At 39.8% G+C, this 19,559-nt stretch overlaps 1 protein-coding gene across 2 annotated transcripts in view; it reads left to right on the forward strand.

Annotated features, from left to right (window-relative positions):
• smo (smoothened, frizzled class receptor) overlaps positions 1 to 18,142 on the forward strand; it is an 82,221-nt gene extending 64,079 nt beyond the window's left edge. Inside the window, exons 14-16 of one of the 2 annotated variants that reach the window (XM_071656110.1) lie at positions 10,243 to 10,471; positions 15,466 to 16,314; positions 17,211 to 18,142. In XM_071656110.1, coding sequence (XP_071512211.1) covers positions 10,243 to 10,471; positions 15,466 to 16,296 — 1,060 coding nt within the window. In that variant the 3' untranslated portion in view covers positions 16,297 to 16,314; positions 17,211 to 18,142. Of the gene's footprint in view, positions 1 to 10,242; positions 10,472 to 15,465 lie in introns of both variants that reach the window. The other variant, XM_071656111.1, reaches the window with a different exon arrangement.
• Positions 18,143 to 19,559: the final 1,417 nt, after the last annotated feature.

Below are 19,559 nucleotides of genomic sequence, written 5' to 3' on the forward strand. Positions count from 1 at the left end.
CTCACTTGAAAATTTGACCTATTGTACATTTAAAACAAACTTGATTGAAGGAGTCAGCAGATTTAACATTGTAAGATAATAATTATGAATAATTATAGGGGATAGGGGATAAAGAATACTTCCCACGCATTCCTCACATGTCGTAGAAGGCGACTAAAGGGGACGGGAGTGGGGGGCCAGAAACCCTACCCTCCTTGTATTTTAACTTTCTAAAAGGGGAAACAGAAGAAGGAGTCACGCGGGGAGTGCTCATCCTCCTCGAAGGCTCAGATTGGGGTGTCTAAACGTGTGTGGATGTAACCAAGATGAGAAAAAAGGAGAGATAGGTAGTATATTTGAGGAAAGGAACCTGGAAGTTTAGGCTCGGAGTGAAACGAAGCTCAAGGGTAAAGGGGAAGAGTGGTTTGGGAATGTCTTGGGAGTAAAGTCAGGGGTTAGTGAGAGGACAAGAGCAAGGGAAAGAGTAGCACTACTCCTGAAACAGGAGTGGTGGGAGTATGGAATAGAGTGTAAGAAAGTAAACTCTAGATTGATATGGGTAAAATTGAAAGTTGATGGAGAGAGATGGGTGATTATTGGTGCATATGCACCTGGGCATGAGAAGAAAGATCATGAGAGGCAAGTGTTTTGGGAGCAGCTGAATGAGTGTGTTAGTGGTTTTGATGCATGAGACTGGGTTATAGTGATGGGTGATTTGAATGCAAAGGTGAGTAATGTGGCAGTTGAGGGAATAATTGGTATACATAGGGTGTTCAGTGTTGTAAATGGAAATGGTGAAGAGCTTGTAGATTTATGTGCTGAAAAAGGACTGATGATTGGGAATACCTGGTCTAAAAAGAGAGATATACATAAGTATGTAAGTATGAGGGATGGCCAGAGAGCGTTATTGGATTACGTGTTAATTGATAGGCATGCAAAAGAGAGACTTTTGGATGTAAATGTGCTGAGAGGTGCAACTGGAGGGATGTCTGATCATTATCTTGTGGAGGCGAAGGTGAAGATTTGTAGAGGTTTTCAGAAAAGAAGAGAGAATGTTGAGGTGAAGAGAGTGGTGAGAGTAAGTGAGCTTGGGAAGGAGACCTGTGAGAGGAAGTACCAGGAGAGAATGAGTACAGAATGATAAAAGGTAGGAACAAAGGAGGTAAGGGGAGTGGGGGAGGAATGGGATGTATTTAGGGAAGCAGTGATGACTTACGCAAAAGATGCTTGTGGCATGAGAAGCGTGGGAGTAGGGCAGATTAGAAAGGGTAGTGAGTGGTGGGATGAAGAAATAAGATTATTAGTGAAAGAGAAGAGAGAGGCATTTGGATGATTTTTGCAGGGAAATAATGCAAATGAGTGGGAGATGTATAAAAGAAAGAGGCAGGAGGTCAAGAGAAAGGTGCAAGAGGTGAAAAAGAGGGCGGCAAATGAGAGTTGGGATGAGAGTATCATTAAATTTTAGGGAGAATAAAAAGATGTTTTGGAAGGAGGTAAATAAAGTGCGTAAGACAAGGGAACAAATGGGAACTTTCCGTGAAGGGGGCTAATGGGGAGGTGATAACAAGTAGTGGTGATGTGAGAAGGAGATGGAGTGAGTATTTTGAAGGTTTGATGAATGTGTTTGGTGAGTATTTTGAAGGTTTGTTGAATGTGTTTGATGACACAGAGTGGCAGATATAGGTGGTGTGCAAAGTGAGAGGGTTAGGGAGGATGATTTGGTAAACAGAGAAGAGGTAGTAAAAGCTTTGCGGAAGATGAAAGCCGGCAAGGCAGCGGGTTTGGATGGCATTGCAGTGGAATTTATTAAAAAAGGGGGTGACTGTATTGTTGACAGGTTGGTAAGGTTATTTAATGTATGTATGATTCATGGTGAGGTGCCTGAGGATTGGCAGAATGCTTGCATAGTGCCATTGTACAAAGGCAAAGGGGACAAAGGTGAGTGCTCAAATTACAGAGGCATAAGTTTGTTGAGTATTCCTAGGAAATTATATGGGAGGGTATTGATGGAGAGGGTGAAGGCATGTACAGAGATCAGATTGGGGAAGAGCAGTGTGGTTTCAGAAGTGGTAGAGGATGTGTGGATCAGGTGTTTGCTTTGAAGAATGTATGTGAGAAATACTTAGAAAAGCAAATGGATTTGTACGTAGCATTTATGGATCTGGAGAAGGCATGTGATAGAGTTGATAGAGATGCTCTGTGGAAGGTATTAAGAATATATGGTGTGGGAGGCAAGTTGTTAGAAGCAGTGAAAAGTTTTTATCAAGGATGTAAGGCTTGTGTACATGTAGGAAGAGAGGAAAGTGATTGGTTCTCAATGAATGTAGGTTTGCGGCAGGGGTGAGTGATGTCTCCATGGTTGTTTGATTTGTTTATGGATGGGGTTGTTAGGGAGATGAATGCAAGGGTTTTGGAAAGAGGGGCAAGTATACAATCTGTTGTGGATGAGAGAGCTTGGGAAGTGAGTCAGTTGTTGTTCGCTGATGATACAGCGCTGGTCGCTGATTCATGTGAGAAACTGCAGAAGCTGGTGACTGAATTTGGCAAAGTGTGTGAAAGAAGAAAGTTGAGAGTAAATGTGAATAAGAGCAAGGTTATTTGGTACAGTAGAGTTGAAGGTCAAGTCAACTGGGAGGTAAGTTTGAATGGAGAAAAACTGGAGGAAGTGAAGTGTTTTAGATATCTGAGAGTGGATTTGGCAGCGGATGGAACTATGGAAGCAGAAGTGAATCATAGGGTGGGGGAGGGGGGCGAAAGTTCTGGGAGCGTTGAAGAACGTGTGGAAGTCGAGAACATTATCTCGGAAAGCAAAAATGGGTATGTTTGAAGGAATAGTGGTTCCAACAATGTTGTATGGTTGTGAGGCATGGGCTATGGATAGAGTTGTGCACAGGAGGGTGGATGTGCTGGAAATGAGATGTTCGAGGACAATATGTGGTGTGAGGTGGTTTGATCGAGTAAGTAATAATAGGGTAAGAGAGATGTGTGGTAATAAAAAGAGTGTGGTTGAGAGAGCAGAAGAGGGTGTTTTGAAATGGTTTGGTCACATGGAGAGAATGAGTGAGGAAAGATTGACTAAGAGGATATATGTGTCAGAGTTGGAGGGAACGAGGAGAAGTGGGAGACCAAATTGGAGGTGGAAAGATGGAGTGAAAAAGATTTTGAGTGATCGGGGCCTGAACATGGAGGAGGGTGAAAGGCATGCAAGGAATAGAGTGAATTGGGATGATGTGGTATACCTGGGTCGACGTGCTGTCAATGGATTGAACCAGGGCATGTGAAGCGTCTGGGGTAAACCGTGGAAAATTCTGTGGGGCCTGGATGTGGAAAGGGAGCTGTGGTTTCGGTGCATTATTACATGACAGCTAGAGACTGAGTGTGAACGAATGGGGCCTTTGTTGTCTTCCTAGGGCTACCTCGCACACATGAGGGGGGAGGGGGTTGTTATTTCATGTGTGGCCGGGTGGCGATGGGAATGAATAAAGGCAGACAGTATGAATTATGTACATGTGTATATATGTATATGTCTGTGTGTGTATGTATATGTATACGTTGAGATGTATAGGTATGTATATTTGCATGTGTGGACATATATGTATTTACATGTGTATGTGGGTGGGTTGGGCCATTCTTTCGTCTGTTTCCTTGCGCTACCTCGCTAATGCGGGAGACAGCGACAAAGCAAAATAAATAATAAATAAATGTAGCTTGTAGATACAACATAAATGAAAATTACTTTGTTAAATGTAAATTTTTCATAAATCTGAATATCAAGATTAGGTGTTATAAACTGTAGGACTGTGCTATCCAAAAGTACAGTCTTTGTTTAATAATTGGTAGCAATAAGTCATCCCTATGGACCTGGAACTTGGGAATTGAGTAGTGCCATTAATGACAGACACTGTATTAAAGTGAGATGTTTGCAGCCTTTTCCAATTTTTCTATTACCAGTAACATTGAAAAACTGGGTTTCATGAGAGATGTACACATATGGCAGTCTTTTATAAGCACAAGCAGTTACTGAAAGAAAATTGCATCATTTAGCCAAATACTAACATTTCATTTCTGGTATCTTTAACTCTTCTCCCACTTATATGAGATAGATCATGTACATACAATCTCTTTGGTCCTTGAAAATTAGCTACAGCTTATGCTAAACATAGTAAAGAGAACAAAGCTTCCCGACTACTAAAGTGCTTTTTAATTGCCAATTTTCCTTGCATATACATGTTTCATGAAATGAGAATAACATCATGTACACTTCCAAATTTCACACAAAATATCTTTGCTGCTCATGCTAAACATCCTCGTTGGAAATTCTTGCAGCCTTCAAAGATATGCAATTTTTTGTGCTTTGTTTCTTCTTGTGCCTCCAACCATAAATTTTCTTCAGCAGCACATCATATGCAGGATGTCCAACTGTGCCATATCTTTGGATGCCTTCATTCTTTTGGCTTTCTGACAACTCCATGCCAAATATACTCCTCCTTTTGATTCTATAATGTCTCTTGTCTTCATCCTAACTATACTTTGGAGAACATCAATCTCTGCTGCTCATGCCTTTTACCTGTCAAGACATGGAAATTTGAGAGTTCTTGTTAGTTCTTGTTTATACACTATGAATGCTTTGACACTCGTGGTTTTAATGTATAACTTCCCCATGAAGAAAGGCCAAGTCCAAGAAAGAAGAGGGTGGTGTCCTGTGCAGGCCTCCTCTCTCCTTAAGTAATCCTACAAAAATCATTTTCTGAGTTACTTATTTCTTCACCTTTTTTAAATTAATCTTTATTTTTTCTCACCAACTGATATACTGTATATCATAAATGGTCCTTCTCATCACTAGGGTCAGTCATCCAATCTATGTATTTTCAATGGGGTAACCATGTACACAAAACCCGCAGGTCAGTAGCCATGCCTCTGTTATGATGGTTATATGTGGGTACTGAGGAAAGCAGAACTTTTTTCCAGCACCTTCCTGGCATTGACAGAGACCTTTAAAGGATACTAAGGATAAATCAGCTGGATAGTGAAACATAGGTGGGGAAAGTTAAATAACCATGTGAGCGGGAAACCCTCCTCTGTAAGGTCATCGAATGACCATAAGAGAAATTTGAGAGTTGTAGGACGCATAATACATTTTTTTTTTATTTCAAATTTTACTTATTTTGCTCGACTGGGAAGACACTTTTTTTTTTAACTCTAACCAGCACCTACAAGGTTAAGAGCTTTTCCTTTCAGTTACACATCCTTTGCTAAACTATGTAACACATTCTGAACCAAAGCCATTTTTTTGTGATTATATGACAGACCAGAAAAAACATACATCACAATAAGTCTAATTTTTATCCTTGTAGCAAAACATTATCCCCCTTTTGTGAGACCATACATTGTCAAAATCATCCAGTATACTGACTGTTCTATTTCCTTTTTTCTTCTTTAATGATGAAAGCTCCAGTCATGGACAGAAGTCCACATCAAGGCCAGGCCTTAATGTAAATACAGAAAGAATTATGAAAAGGGAAAAGACAGTGGAAAGCATTTACTAATCTTTGAGAAAGTGAGAGACCTGTCTTTTTAAATGTGCCAGGTCATAGTTATCAGGAAAGACACAAAAAGGGTCCAGAGCTTCAACATGTAGGGAAAGAAGCAGGTATCAAAACAGCCCACTCTTGAGTTGCTGATGGCCACACAAAAATCGTGACACAGCAGCTTTGCATGGTTTTAGCTAGAGGTGGGGGCACACAAGCAGCCAGCTCTTGGGAGCAAAAACTAAAGTAATACCTACAGAAGAGGGAAAGTGAACCAACACTGCAGAGTAGGGAAGTTAGCCTGGAACAGTTTATGAGTCTGACCACGTTTGACTCAACTCTGTCAAGTATGGATACAGAGCTAGAACCCTAAATGTGACAGTAGTACCCCATACAAGGATGAATACCTTGTATAAACAGAGCATTTGTTCGGAAATTTCGCCATCTAAAGAGGAAACTCAGTTTCTTAATTGCCCGCCATTTCTTGCATTAGCAAGTTAGCACCAGGAACAGATGAACAAAAGGCCTCATTTGCTTACATCCAATCTCTAGCTGTCATGTGTAATGCATCTCCTTTAGAAAGATTTTATGATGCCACATTTTCATAGGTTAATATTTTACTTTCTACTGTGTTTGATATAGTCACTGATTTTGTAGCAAGTAAAAGTTCATTCCATGAATGTGTAAGTGGTGTTATGTAAGGCTGTATACTTTTCTTTTTTGAAGCTAAGATATTGCTGCTGTAAGTGGAGCTTATGAAATGCATTTGCAAAGCTGCCAACCATTACATTTTTGGCGAATTTATTACTCTTTTAAGATAAATATGGCAGTATGATTTTTCTTAGTAAAATACTTTTTTTTTAAATTCAGGTCATATGTTCATGTACTGTACATCATATCTTGACCAAAGAGCTGATGAGTTGTGGGTGGCCATTTCACAACTAAGAGACAAGTCTTCTTATAAGGAAAAGTATGTACATCTTTCCAGAATCATGGTTGCTACCAAGTCAGTTGCTCACAGCAATGCTGAAGATGAGAGAATTTTGAGTCTGGTAAGGAAAAACTCCACTGAATTTCACCCAAGTCTTGGCACACAAACATTATCAGATTTCCTCATACAGAAAATGTAGAGCGGTGGTAAAAAAAAAAAAAAGCAGTTGTCATCAAGTGAAGTTCAGTGAAAGGCTTCTGGAGAAGTGCAAATAGGCTGTCACTACTTAAAAATCTCTCTAGCCAGGAGTGAATATGTGTTGACAAACAAACATTAGAATCTCTGTAGACATAGTTCGAGGACCAAAAATGGAACACTGCAGACTAGGTACTTTGTTGGTTTTAAAGGAAACATTTGTGGACAATCTACACATAGATAAAGAATGGAGATAACAGCTTGAGCACTGGACATCACAATTTCCTGAACGGAAAGTGCAACCTGTATTATGTAAGGTTGTAAGTTTCACGTTGCAAGGTTCCTTTTTTTTCTCAATTCCTTATTTTTGCCATTTATTCCTTTTTTCTTTTTTTGACAAGGTTGACAGCTCTGTATATGTATGTGGGGAGCCTTTGTAGTCATGGTTGTCATGCCTAACATATAGACCACACATGGGATGACTGATATGAGATCACAATAATGCTGAAATTCGTGCATCTTCAGTTATTTTTTTGTAACTGTTACTTTTGTTTATCTTTTATTCTTATACATGACCTTTGGAAAGCAGATGTGTGAGAATGAGGCAACAGCTCATTAGTTCCTGATGTTACATTGTTAAGGTAAATATTAAGCAGAACTCCCTCTCCATATTTGCTTGGTTAAGAACTATACTCTGAATTTCCTGTTGATATTACTATGGGCAGAAATGTAAGATCAATACAGCTGAAGACAAAATGAGATTAAGTAGAATATGGAAGACTGGAAGTCAGTTAAAGATAGAGATATTTTAATAAATGATGTCAGAAGAAGGACCTCCAAGGTGAATTAGTCAGAAGCACTTTTGTGTGTGTGTTTGTGTTTTACTTTAACACAGTATGCTAGGCATAGGTTCTGGATGTGTATGTTTAATTTGAGAGGCTGCATATTCCTGATCCAACCCCATGGAATTTGGAAAGGAGTTAATCATGCATGATACTGATAAAGAGAAATGTAATTATAAAATATACCCTGGAAAAGGAAGATAGAAATTATTTCTTTACACATAATATACCTTGGATGAGGAAGATAGTATTAATGTTTTTGACAATAAAATCTCTAGTGTTAAAGAAACCAAAAGATATGTATGAAACATTCATTTGGTGGCAAAATGTTTCAAGAAGATTTTTGTATGAATTAATTTCCATTAAATGCTATTTCAAAAAGAAGAGTTGATATGAATAAGGGAAAATATGTTCAGTGCTTGTGGCATGAGAAGAGTGGGAGGTGGGTTGATTAGAAAGGGTAGTGAGTGGTGGGATGAAGAAGTAAGAGTATTAGTGAAAGAGAAGAGAGAGGCATTTGGACGATTTTTGCAGGGAAAAAATGCCATTGAGTGGGAGATGTATAAAAGAAAGAGACAGGAGGTCAAGAGAAAGGTGCAAGAGGTGAAAAAAAAAAAAGGGCAAATGAGAGTTGGGGTGAGAGAGTATCATTAAATTTTAGGGAGAATAAAAAGATGTTCTGGAAGGAGGTAAATAAAGTGCGTAAGACAAGGGAGCAAATGGGAACTTCAGTGAGGGGCGCAAATGGGGAGGTGAAAACAAGTAGTGGTGATGTGAGAAGGAGATGGAGTGAGTATTTTGAAGGTTTGTTGAATGTGTTTGATGATAGAGTGGCAGATATAGGGTGTTTTGGTCGAGGTGGTGTGCAAAGTGAGAGGGTTAGGGAAAATGATTTGGTAAACAGAGAAGAGGTAGTGAAAGCTTTGCGGAAGATGAAAGCCGGCAAGGCAGCAGGTTTGGATGGTATTGCAGTGGAATTTATCAAAAAAGGGGGTGACTGTATTGTTGACTGGTTGGTAAGGTTATTTAATGTATGTATGACTCATGGTGAGGTGCCTGAGGATTGGCGGAATGCGTGCATAGTGCCATTGTACAAAGGCAAAGGGGATAAGAGTGAGTGCTCAAATTACAGAGGTATAAGTTTGTTGAGTATTCCTGGTAAATTATATGGGAGGGTATTGATTGAGAGGGTGAAGGCATGTACAGAGCATCAGATTGGGGAAGAGCAGTGTGGTTTCAGAAGTGGTAGAGGATGTGTGGATCAGGTGTTTGCTTTGAAGAATGTATGTGAGAAATACTTAGAAAAGCAAATGGATTTGTATGTAGCATTTATGGATCTGGAGAAGGCATATGATAGAGCTGATAGAGATGCTCTGTGGAAGGTATTAAGAATATATGGTGTGGGAGGAAAGTTGTTAGAAGCAGTGAAAAGTTTTTATCGAGGATGTAAGGCATGTGTACGTGTAGGAAGAGAGGAAAGTGATTGGTTCTCAGTGAATGTAGGTTTGCGGCAGGGGTGTGTGATGTCTCCATGGTTGTTTAATTTGTTTATGGATGGGGTTGTTAGGGAGGTAAATGCAAGAGTTTTGGAAAGAGGGGCAAGTATGAAGTCTGTTGGGGATGAGAGAGCTTGGGAAGTGAGTCAGTTGTTGTTCGCTGATGATACAGCGCTGGTGGCTGATTCATGTGAGAAACTGCAGAAGCTGGTGACTGAGTTTGGTAAAGTGTGTGGAAGAAGAAAGTTAAGAGTAAATGTGAATAAGAGCAAGGTTATTAGGTACAGTAGGGTTGAGGGTCAAGTCAATTGGGAGGTGAGTTTGAATGGAGAAAAACTGGAGGAAGTGAAGTGTTTTAGATATCTGGGAGTGGATCTGGCAGCGGATGGAACCATGGAAGCGGAAGTGGATCATAGGGTGGGGGAGGGGGCGAAAATTCTGGGGGCCTTGAAGAATGTGTGGAAGTCAAGAACATTATCTCGGAAAGCAAAAATGGGTATGTTTGAAGGATAGTGGTTCCAACAATGTTGTATGGTTGCGAGGTGTGGGCTATGGATAGAGTTGTGCGCAGGAGGATGGATGTGCTGGAAATGAGATGTTTGAGGACAATGTGTGGTGTGAGGTGGTTTGATCAAGTGAGTAATGTAAGGGTAAGAGAGATGTGTGGAAATAAAAAGAGCGTGGTTGAGAGAGCAGAAGAGGGTGTTTTGAAGTGGTTTGGGCACATGGAGAGAATGAGTGAGGAAAGATTGACCAAGAGGATATATGTGTCGGAGGTGGAGGGAACGAGGAGAAGAGGGAGACCAAATTGGAGGTGGAAAGATGGAGTGAAAAAGATTTTGTGGGATCGGGGCCTGAACATGCAGGAGGGTGAAAGGAGGGCAAGGAATAGAGTGAATTGGAGCGATGTGGTATACCGGGGTTGACGTGCTGTCAGTGGATTGAATCAGGGCATGTGAAGCGTCTGGGGTGGACCATGGAAGGCTGTGTAGGTATGTATATTTGCGTGTGTGGACGTATGTATATACATGTGTATGGGGGGGGTTGGGCCATTTCTTTCGTCTATTTCCTTGCGCTACCTCGCAAACGCGGGAGACAGCGACAAAGTATAATAAATAAATAATATAATGTTCAGTTTTTGGTATGCGTTTATGTATGAATGTTACGTTTTTTTAAAAGGATACTTATATAGGTAGGTAGACGGAAAAGGGAAATTTAAGTATATAGAAAAGTAATTCTTAACTTGAAATTTTTAATTACTTCTCTTACAGATTTTCCATAGAATCAGGACACAACAACCGTAGTTCCCGACGTCATTCTTTAGATTCACAGATGTCATTTCATGTATCTGATGCTGAAAGATTAGCTGCATTACATACAGCTGCCAGATTTGGTCGCCGTAAAAGACGTGATTGGTTTAGTCTCAAGCGTAGCCGGCGGGTTAATGCTTGGGACAGACGAGGATCCAATACCTCTGATGACAGTAATCTTGGCTCCATGGTAAGTTAATTTTGACACTTTTTTGAGAGGTTAACATTATAATAAAAAGGCAAGGTAAGATTTATGTTGTATTCACCAAGTGAATCAGATCCATACAGCCAGATCTTTCACTTACATAAACATACATTCACACCCATAGGGTCCACCACAAAAATCTAATCTCACCCCTGGTCATTCACAGTGACAGAAGTGAATACTATAAGTGATCTTGGCAAACCACAAACTTTCTACACCTAAAAAAAAATCTTAAAATACAGTCTCACCTTACTTTATTCAACACTTAAGTTCTTTGCAACAGCATTAGACTCTTTCCACCCAAACCACATCATAACCAACCAATCATTCTTAGCATCACTTACAACACACAACTTTATTCCCCAAGACAGAAAGAAAATCAGAAGCACACACTCTGAATGCCCTCAAAACACTAATTGGCAGCAGATATGGACAAGAGAAAGAATTCCCTGGCAACCTCTACAAAGAGTTCATCTTCAAACTAAACTATGCCTCAACTTCCAGGTCTTCTATCCTTTCTAAAGCAAATACAACAAAACTCCAAACCATAAAAAACAGAGCACTCAAAACAATTGCTGGCTACTCAGCAACCACAAACACTCAACACCTTCACAATGAAAAAAAATCCTCCCATTACAGTCCAGCTTTAACATGCTCAACACTGTTCTTTGCAGCCGCAATGAGACCACTTTGCAACCTAACCACTATGTAGCTCACCACTAAACCCAAGCAGATATAAAAAGCCTATCTCAACCTCACACAAAAGCAACATCTACTCACTTATCCCTCCACCCCCAGCAAATATAGCACTGACAAAATACTTACACATTGAAATGACCTGACAAGCACTAAACAACTGCCCTCCCAGCTTAAACACCAACCCATCAGAGAAAAAATCCAAGTAAAAAGCACACTCCCTAGACAAACACGACTCACACTTTTTTGTCCACACTGTAGACATCACCCTTCCCTTACATTACTACAAACACCCAGAACCTTTCATATCCAAAATGTAGCAATCACAATAAAAAATTGAACATTTAATGCTCAGATGTGCATCATTCTCCCCACATAGTTACACACATATCACAACATTTTATGAAATATGGGAGGGCAGATGTTTAGTGCTTAGATTACATAAATGTGTATACATTATGTCTGTGTTATGTGTTGGGGTGGGGAGATGTGAATAGAAGTTACGTTAGTGTGAAGCAGAGGTAAGCTTTTTATTTCTATTTGGTGGCTGGAAGTTAGTTATAAAGTGGTTTGGGGTGGATGGGTCTAGTACTGTTGCATAGACTTGAGTGCCAAGCATGTTGAGGTGGGATTGTATTAAAAAAGTTTTAGTTTCACTGTGTAGGTGCTGAGTATCCGTGGTTTCTAGGCAGCCAGTGAGTGCACTATTTTTTGTGATTTGCAGTTTTGTTCTACTTACTTTTGAGGAGCCAGAAGACCTGCGGGTTTAAAGTGGAGCAGATGAACTGTTTGTGAGGATATTAAGGGATTCTCTTTCTTGCCTAAATCTGGTACCAGTTAGTGTTCTGAGGACATTTAGTCTGTGTTGTTTTTGTGATGTTATTATGGATATTGAATGTCATGTGTGTTGTATGTGACACCTAAAATGGTCGGTGTTGTTTGTTTTATGGAGGAAGCTAAGCTCATCCTCCTTAAAGGCTCTAGCTGGGACGTCTAAATGTGAGAGAGAGAGAGAGAGAGAGAGAGAGAGAGAGAGAGAGAGAGAGAGAGAGAGAGAGAGAGAGAGAGAGAGAGAGATTGTTTGTTTGAGGTGAGGAACACTGACATTCTAGCTCTGAGTGAAATAAAGCTCAAGGGTAAGGGGGAAGAATGGTTTGAGAATGCCTTGGGGTAAAATCAGGGGTTAGTCTGAGACTGAGAACATAGAGAAGGATAACACTGATGATGAAGAGTTGTGGAATTTGAGAATGTAATGAAATGAGCCACATATGTACGAGGTTGAAAATGAGAGTGGGTGATAAGACTGACAGACAGAGAACAGTATTTTGGGAGGAATTGAGTAAGTGTCAGCAGTTCTGATGTAAAATTTTGGGTATTAGTGATGGATAATGTGAAAGTGGACAATATGACAGCTGAAGGAAGTATGGCGTATTCAGTGATGAGAATGGAGATAGTGAACAGGTTCAAGAGCTGTGTGCTGAAAAAGGACTGGTGGCTGTGAATACTTGGTTTAAAAAGAGGGACCTATACAAGAATACATGGGGTAGGAAAGAGTTTCAGTAGGCAGTATTGGATTACATACTAACTGATTGGTGTGCAAAAAGGGAGACTTCTTGGTGTAAATGTGTTGAGAAGGGCAGCTGATGGGATATTTGATCATTACTGGGTGGAGGCAAGAGTGAAGATCTGTAGGGGCTTTTGGAAAAGAGGACATGTGGGTGAAATGAGGGTGGTGCAAGTAATGGGCATGGAAGAAACTCAAGTGAAGAGGTATCAGGAGAGACTGAACACAGAAGAGCAAAAGGTGAGGGTTAATGAAGCAAAGGGAGTGAGTTAGGAATGGGATGTATTTAAAAATGTGATTCTGGCATGTGCAAGAAAAGTGTGTCACTTGTGGGAAGTGGGCAGATGAGAAAGGGTACTGAGGGGTGGGATGATGAAGTAATATTGTTTGTGAAAAAGAAAAGAGGAGATAGAATGATGAAGTTATGTTGCTAGGCGGATGTGCATTACTTATAGGGAAGTAGTGCAAGTGACAGGAATATGTATAAGAGAAAGCAGCAGGAAGTCAAAAGGAAGATGCAGGGGCTAAAAAGAGGGCAACTGAAAGATGGATAAGCAGTTGTCAGCAAACTTCAGGGAAAATAAGATGTTGTGGAAGAAGGTTAATAATGTGAGAAAAACAAGAAAAGAAATTGGAACATCAGGAAAGGGGACAAATGGGGAAGTGATAACAAGCAGAGATGAGGTGAGGAGATGTAGTGAGCGCTCTGAAGGATCGTTGAATGTGTTTGATGATAGTGTGGCAGATGTAGGGTGTCTGGGTTGGGGAGTCGTGGCAAATGGTTCGGTGAAAAGAGAAGAGGTGGTGAAAGCTTTGCATAAGATGAAATGTGGCAAGGCAGATGGAATGTATGGTAATGCAGGTGAATTTCTAAAGAAAGTGGGTGACCATGGTGTTGATTGAGTATTTAGATGGAAATATGCCTGAGGATTAGCAGAATGCATGTTTAATTTCACTGTATAAAGACATGGAAGAAAAAATTGATTGTTTGAATTACAGGGGAATAAGCATGTTGACTAACATGAAAAGTTGTATGGAAAAGTGATGACTAAGGGCATGGCAGCATGCACTGATCATCAAACTGGGAGGAACAGTGTGGTTCCAGGAGTGGCAGACGATGTGTGAATCAGGCATTTGTTTTGAAGAATGTAGGTGAGAAATACTTAAAAGAAACAGGATTTGTCTGTGGCATTTCTGGATCCACAGAAAGCATATGATAGGGGTAGCAGAGATACTTTGTGGAAGGTGTCATGAATATATCATGAAGGAGGAAAGCTATTAAAAGCAGAGGAGTTTTTAATCAAGAGAGTAAGGCAAGTGTGCAAGGAGATAGAGAGGAGATTGATTAGTTCAAGGAGAAGATGGGTCTGTGACAGGGGTGTGTGATATCAACATGGATGTTTAACTTTATGGATGGAGTGTTGTGGTTGGTAAATGCAGTTTCTTGGGAGTAGGGGGGATTGGGAGGCAAGTCAGCAGTTTGCTTATGAAATGTCACTTGTTGCACATTCGAGTGAGAATTTGGAAAAGTTAATGAGAATATGTGAAAGAAGGTTGAGAGTAAATGTGAATAATAGCAAGATTATTAGGTTTAGCAATTTGGAGAGACAGAATAGCTGAGGTCTAAGTTTGAATGAAGAAAACGCGTAAGTGAAGTGTTTTAGATACCTGGGAGTGGACATTGCAGCAAATGGGAGCTAAGTTGTAGGGCGGGTGAGTGGGCAAAGCTCCTGGAAGCATTGAGGAATGTGTGAAAAGAAAGGTCACCATCTGGCAGAGAGAAGATGAGTATGTTTGAAAGTGTAGTTCCTGATGAAGTTTATTGGTTGCAAGGCATGGGCTATAGATGAGGGTGATTGCATTGGTAAAGAAGTATTTGAGGGCAGTATGTGGTGCAAAGAGGGTCTGTCAAGTAGAAATTGAAAGGGTAAGAGAGGGGTGTTGTGATGAGGAGAGTATGGCTGCGAGAGCTGAAATGGTTTGCATATATGGAGAGAACGAGTGAGAAAAGGCGACAAAGAGGATATATGTGTTAGAAATGGAGTGGAGAAAAAGAAAGGGGAGTGCTTGGGGCCTGAACATACAGGAACAATGCATGGAACAGAGTGAATTGGAGCAATGTGATATGCAGCAGGCGAGACACTGTCAGTGGACTTGACCAGGACATATGAAGGAGCGACATGAAACCACAAAAAGGTCCATGAGGCCTAATTGTGTATAGGGAGATGTGGTTTCAGTGCATTTACTCATGAAAGCTAGAAAATGGATGCATGCAAAAAAGGCCATGTCTTCATCAGTTTCTGGTGCTCTCTCACTAATGCTGAAAACGATGAACAGTATGAAAGAAAAACCCAGTCCTTCTATTAAACATCTTTTAGTAATGGTAAATGTATGTGTGCAGTATATTATTTCTTTCTGTTTTGATGGATGCTATATAATCTTTTCATTTGCTTTTCCAAGTTACTTCTCATCTGGCTGTCTTTAACTAGATGTGGTGTCAGGATGGTTTGCTCAGTAAAGAATAAGCCACTTTTAAGGCTTGGTTCTTCCTGTCTTCTTTATGTCAAATAAATTTATAACTTTATTCTATTTTTCACACAACACTTGGCACTGAAATTCAAATTTAAAAGTGTAAATAAAGTGCATAAGAATCCTAATAAGTTGATCAAGACAAGGTCATAACCTAAGAAAGTCACTTAGACTAAAATTTTATCCACAGATTTTGCCTGCAATTACAATGAACAACCAAGATACATTATTCACAAACATGATGAAACGTCTCAACTTGAGTTCTGATGAACCAACCCGTTCTGAAAGAGCCGCTCCTACGGCCCCACCAGCAAAGTCCATGAACATTAGTGTTCCACTTCCTGGTCAGACAGCACTGGAGTCTGAAGAAGAGGTAGGAGCCGAGAATCATGGCTATCCTGACAACGATTCAATTGCTCACACTGTTTTGAATAATGCTCTTAAGAGTGCTGATCTCAAAAGACAGGAGGAAGGTTATGTGAGGGCAGCAACAGCCCTTGAAGATGAGTTACTGTCATCAGGTCAAGTGCGCACCTGTAGCAGACGAGGAAATGTCGATACAGGAACACAAGTTATGTGCACAAGTGTAGGGGTTCAAGTGTCCTTTGCAAATAACAGTACAAAAGCCACCATGGAAGATAAATCTGTTCAAGTTTCAACGCCTTTACTAATGAGGGTTAGCCAAGTATCCCAGGTGCATTCTCCATATGACAGTGACAGCAGTCCTATAAACACATACAGAACTCAAGATAGTAGAAAGAAAATTAATGAAACAAGTTTTTGTCGAAGAAAGCCTCTAAATAATGATCGACCGGGTACTCCAGTAACAAAGTTGCCAAAGAAGCTAAACATTAGTGGAGAGAAAACTTTAACAAGCATTAAAAATGTCTCATCTAGCCATGGATCACATAAACGTAATGCAAATGGTAAAACAGGAAATAGTGGGGGACGGAGAAGGAGAAGTAGAGGAGAAAGTGCTGAAGTTATGACAGTTGTAGACATTGGAGATGAAAGTGACTAAGATGACAAGTGCAAAGAGGTAAGTACATCAAAGACGACTTAAACTACTTAACAGCAGGGTGAATGTATTTTGTATTTGAAATAACTATAAATGATGAGTCAGTATCTTTGAATTTGCCAAAAAATGATGGTTATAAGGTAAGATAATAATTTGTATGATAGAAACTGTTATATATTATTTTTAACTTACACATCTCAGGTGATAGTTGGACATTACAATGTCTACTGCATATGTTTGACCTTTTTAAGTTATTTTTAAGTTATGCAGGTTGAAGCTTTGGTATTTGTCAATTTAGGAGACTTTGATGCATGATACTTGCTATTTTTACATTTACATTGGGCAAGTAGAAATCTTAAACACACTCTGTCACACCTTACTTAACCTTACTTTGCTATATACCATACATTCCATATTATGTCAGTGCAACAAACATCTTGTGTATGATATTACTATCCACTGTCACAGCTATCATGCATACAGTCCTTGACAAACTCAGGCAGACATGCATCTAAAAATGTGACTGCACTGGCTATAAGCTTCACATGTGCAATATACTTATGCAAATGTGTTCACAGGTGTTTAAATGCATTCACGTACCTGGGTACATGAATGCACTCTAAATCATTGTTTAATTGTAAAGGATATCAAAACAATAAAAAAAATGACTACTTGAGTGGCTGACAAGGAGAGAATCAACAGTTTTATCAAAGAATTACTCTTAAGTGTGACTGATTAAACAGAAGATAGTAAAGTATTTATCACTAAATGGCAACACTGCTGGTGATGTGATCCATATTTTTTTAGACAGACACTGCTTTTGCACCAGTAAGCTATATATTATTATTCATAATAATAAGGGGAACAATTTAAAACCTTTAGCATTGCCTAAGCCAAGTAAATTTTCTCATTAAAAGATGGCAGGGAGGTAAATCCAAGCAGCCTGACCAGCTGGACCACTTTAAGGTAGGCCTTTTATGAGACACATACACCCAGGTAGGTCAAAGGTTCTCAATTTTCAATCTAATTCTACATCAGAAATGGATTAAAAAATAAGGGAAAATATCAAGACCAGTCACTTACAACTAGATCCACAAGGAGAAGAAAAGAGGAAGAAATAAAGGATGAATCATCAGAAAACAAAAGTTTGTGATACTATTTGATTACATAATTGATAGACATGTAAAAGAGAGACTTTTGAATGTAACTATGCTGAGAGGGACAGCTGGTGGGATGCATGATCACTGTCTAGCGGAGGAGAGAGTGAGGCTTCGTAAAGGTTTTCAAAAAAGAGGACACAATGTCGGTGAGAAGAACGTGGTGAGAATAAGTGAGCTTGGAAATAGACTTGTGTGAAGAAATACAAGGAGAGATTGAGTGTGGAAAGGCAAAAAGTGAGAGTAAATGAAGCAAGGGGAGTGGATGAGGGATGGGAGGTACTTAAGGAAGGAGTTCTGGCATGTGTGAGAGAGGCATGTGGCATGTGAAAGGTGGGGATAAGACAGATTAAAAGGGGAGGGAATAGTGGGATGAAGAAGAAGGGATAAGACAGAGTAAAAGGGGAGGGAATAGTGGGATGAAGAAGAAAAGTTTCTAATGAAAGAGAAAAGAGAGGCTTTTGGGCAGTACTTACAGGGAAGAAGTGCAAATGATTGAGAATGTAAAAAAAAAAAAAAAGAAAAAAAAAAAAAGTGGCAGAAGGAAGTGCAGGGACTGAAAAAGAGGCAAATTAGAGTTGGGGTGAGCAAGTCTAAACGTTAGGGAGAATAAGACGTTTTGGAAAGAGGTTATAATTTGTAAAAAAAAAAAAAAAAAAAAAAAAAAAAAAAAAAAAAAAAAATAGGAACATTGGTGAAGAGGCAAAAGAGGAAGAGGTAACAGGTAGTAATGAGGTGAGTATTTTGAAGGACTTGTGAATGTTTGATGATATGATGGTAGACAAAGGGTGTTGGGTTAGGGTAATATGTGAAGTGAGAAAGTCATGGAGAGTGTTTTGGTTGAAGAGAAAAGAGACAGTGAAAGCCTTGCACAAGATGAATTGAGGCAAGGTAGCTTAAGTGGATGGTATTGCTGTAGAATTTATTGAGAAAGGGGGTGACTGTGTTTTTGATTCATTGGTAAGGATTTTCAATGTATGTAAGGATCATAGTAAGGCTTGAGGAGCAGTGTGGTTTTAGAAATGGTAGAGGATGTGTGGATCAGGTGTTAGCTTTAAAGAATGTTTGTGAGAAATACTTTAGAGAAACAAAGGGATCTGGAGAAAGCATACGATAAGGTTGATAAAGATACCTTGTGAAAGGTCTTAAGAACATACACGGTGGGAAGAAAGCTGCTAGAAGTAGTAAGAAGTTTTTATCAAAGGTGTAAAGCCTTGCACAAGATGAATTGAGGTAAGGTGGCTTAAGTGGATGGTATTGTTGTAGAATCTATTGAGAAAGGGGGTGACTGTGTTGTTGTTTCATTGGTAAGGATTTTTAATGTGTGTAAGGATCATAGTAAGGCTTGAGGAGCAGTGTGGTTTCAGAAGTGGTAGAGGATGTGTGGATCAGGTGTTTGCTTTAAAGAATGTTTGTGAGAAATACTCTAAAGAAACAGTGGGATCTGGAGAAAGCATATGATAAGGTTGATAAAGATGCCTTGTGAAAGGTCTTAAGAACATACATAGTGGGAAGAAAGCTGCTAGAAGCAGTAAGTAGTTTTTATCAAAGGTGTGAAGCATGTGTACGAGTAGGAAGAGAGGAAAGAGAATGGTTCCAAATAAAGGTTGAACTGTAGCAGGAGTGTGTGATGTCATCATGGCTGTTTAATTTGTTTATGGAACAGGGTGGCGAGGGAGGTAAGTGACACTATGAGTGAGAGGCAAGTATGCAGTGTGTGGGGATGAAAGGGCCTAGGAAATGAACTGGTTGTTGTTTGCCATTGGTGGCAGTTCGTGTGAGAAACTGCAGATGTTGGTGACATAAGTTTGGAAGAGTGTGTGAAAGTAGAAAGTTGAGAGTAAATGTGAATAAAAGCTAGGTTATAGGGCTTGGCAGAGTTGACTGACAGGTTAGTTGAGGTGTGAGTTTGAAATAAGGAAACTTGGAGGAAGTGACGTGTGTTAAATATCTAGGAGTGGACATGGCAATGAATTGGACCATGGAAGCAGAAGTGAGTCATAGGGTGGGTGTGGGGGTGAAGGTCCCGGGAGAGCTGAAGAATGTGTGGAAAGAGAGAACATTACCTAGGAGGGCAAAAATGGGTATGTTTGAAGATATGGTAGTACC

The sequence above is a fragment of the Panulirus ornatus genome, chromosome 62, assembly GCF_036320965.1.
Source record: "Panulirus ornatus isolate Po-2019 chromosome 62, ASM3632096v1, whole genome shotgun sequence".
Classification (NCBI taxonomy): Eukaryota; Metazoa; Arthropoda; class Malacostraca; order Decapoda; family Palinuridae; genus Panulirus; species Panulirus ornatus.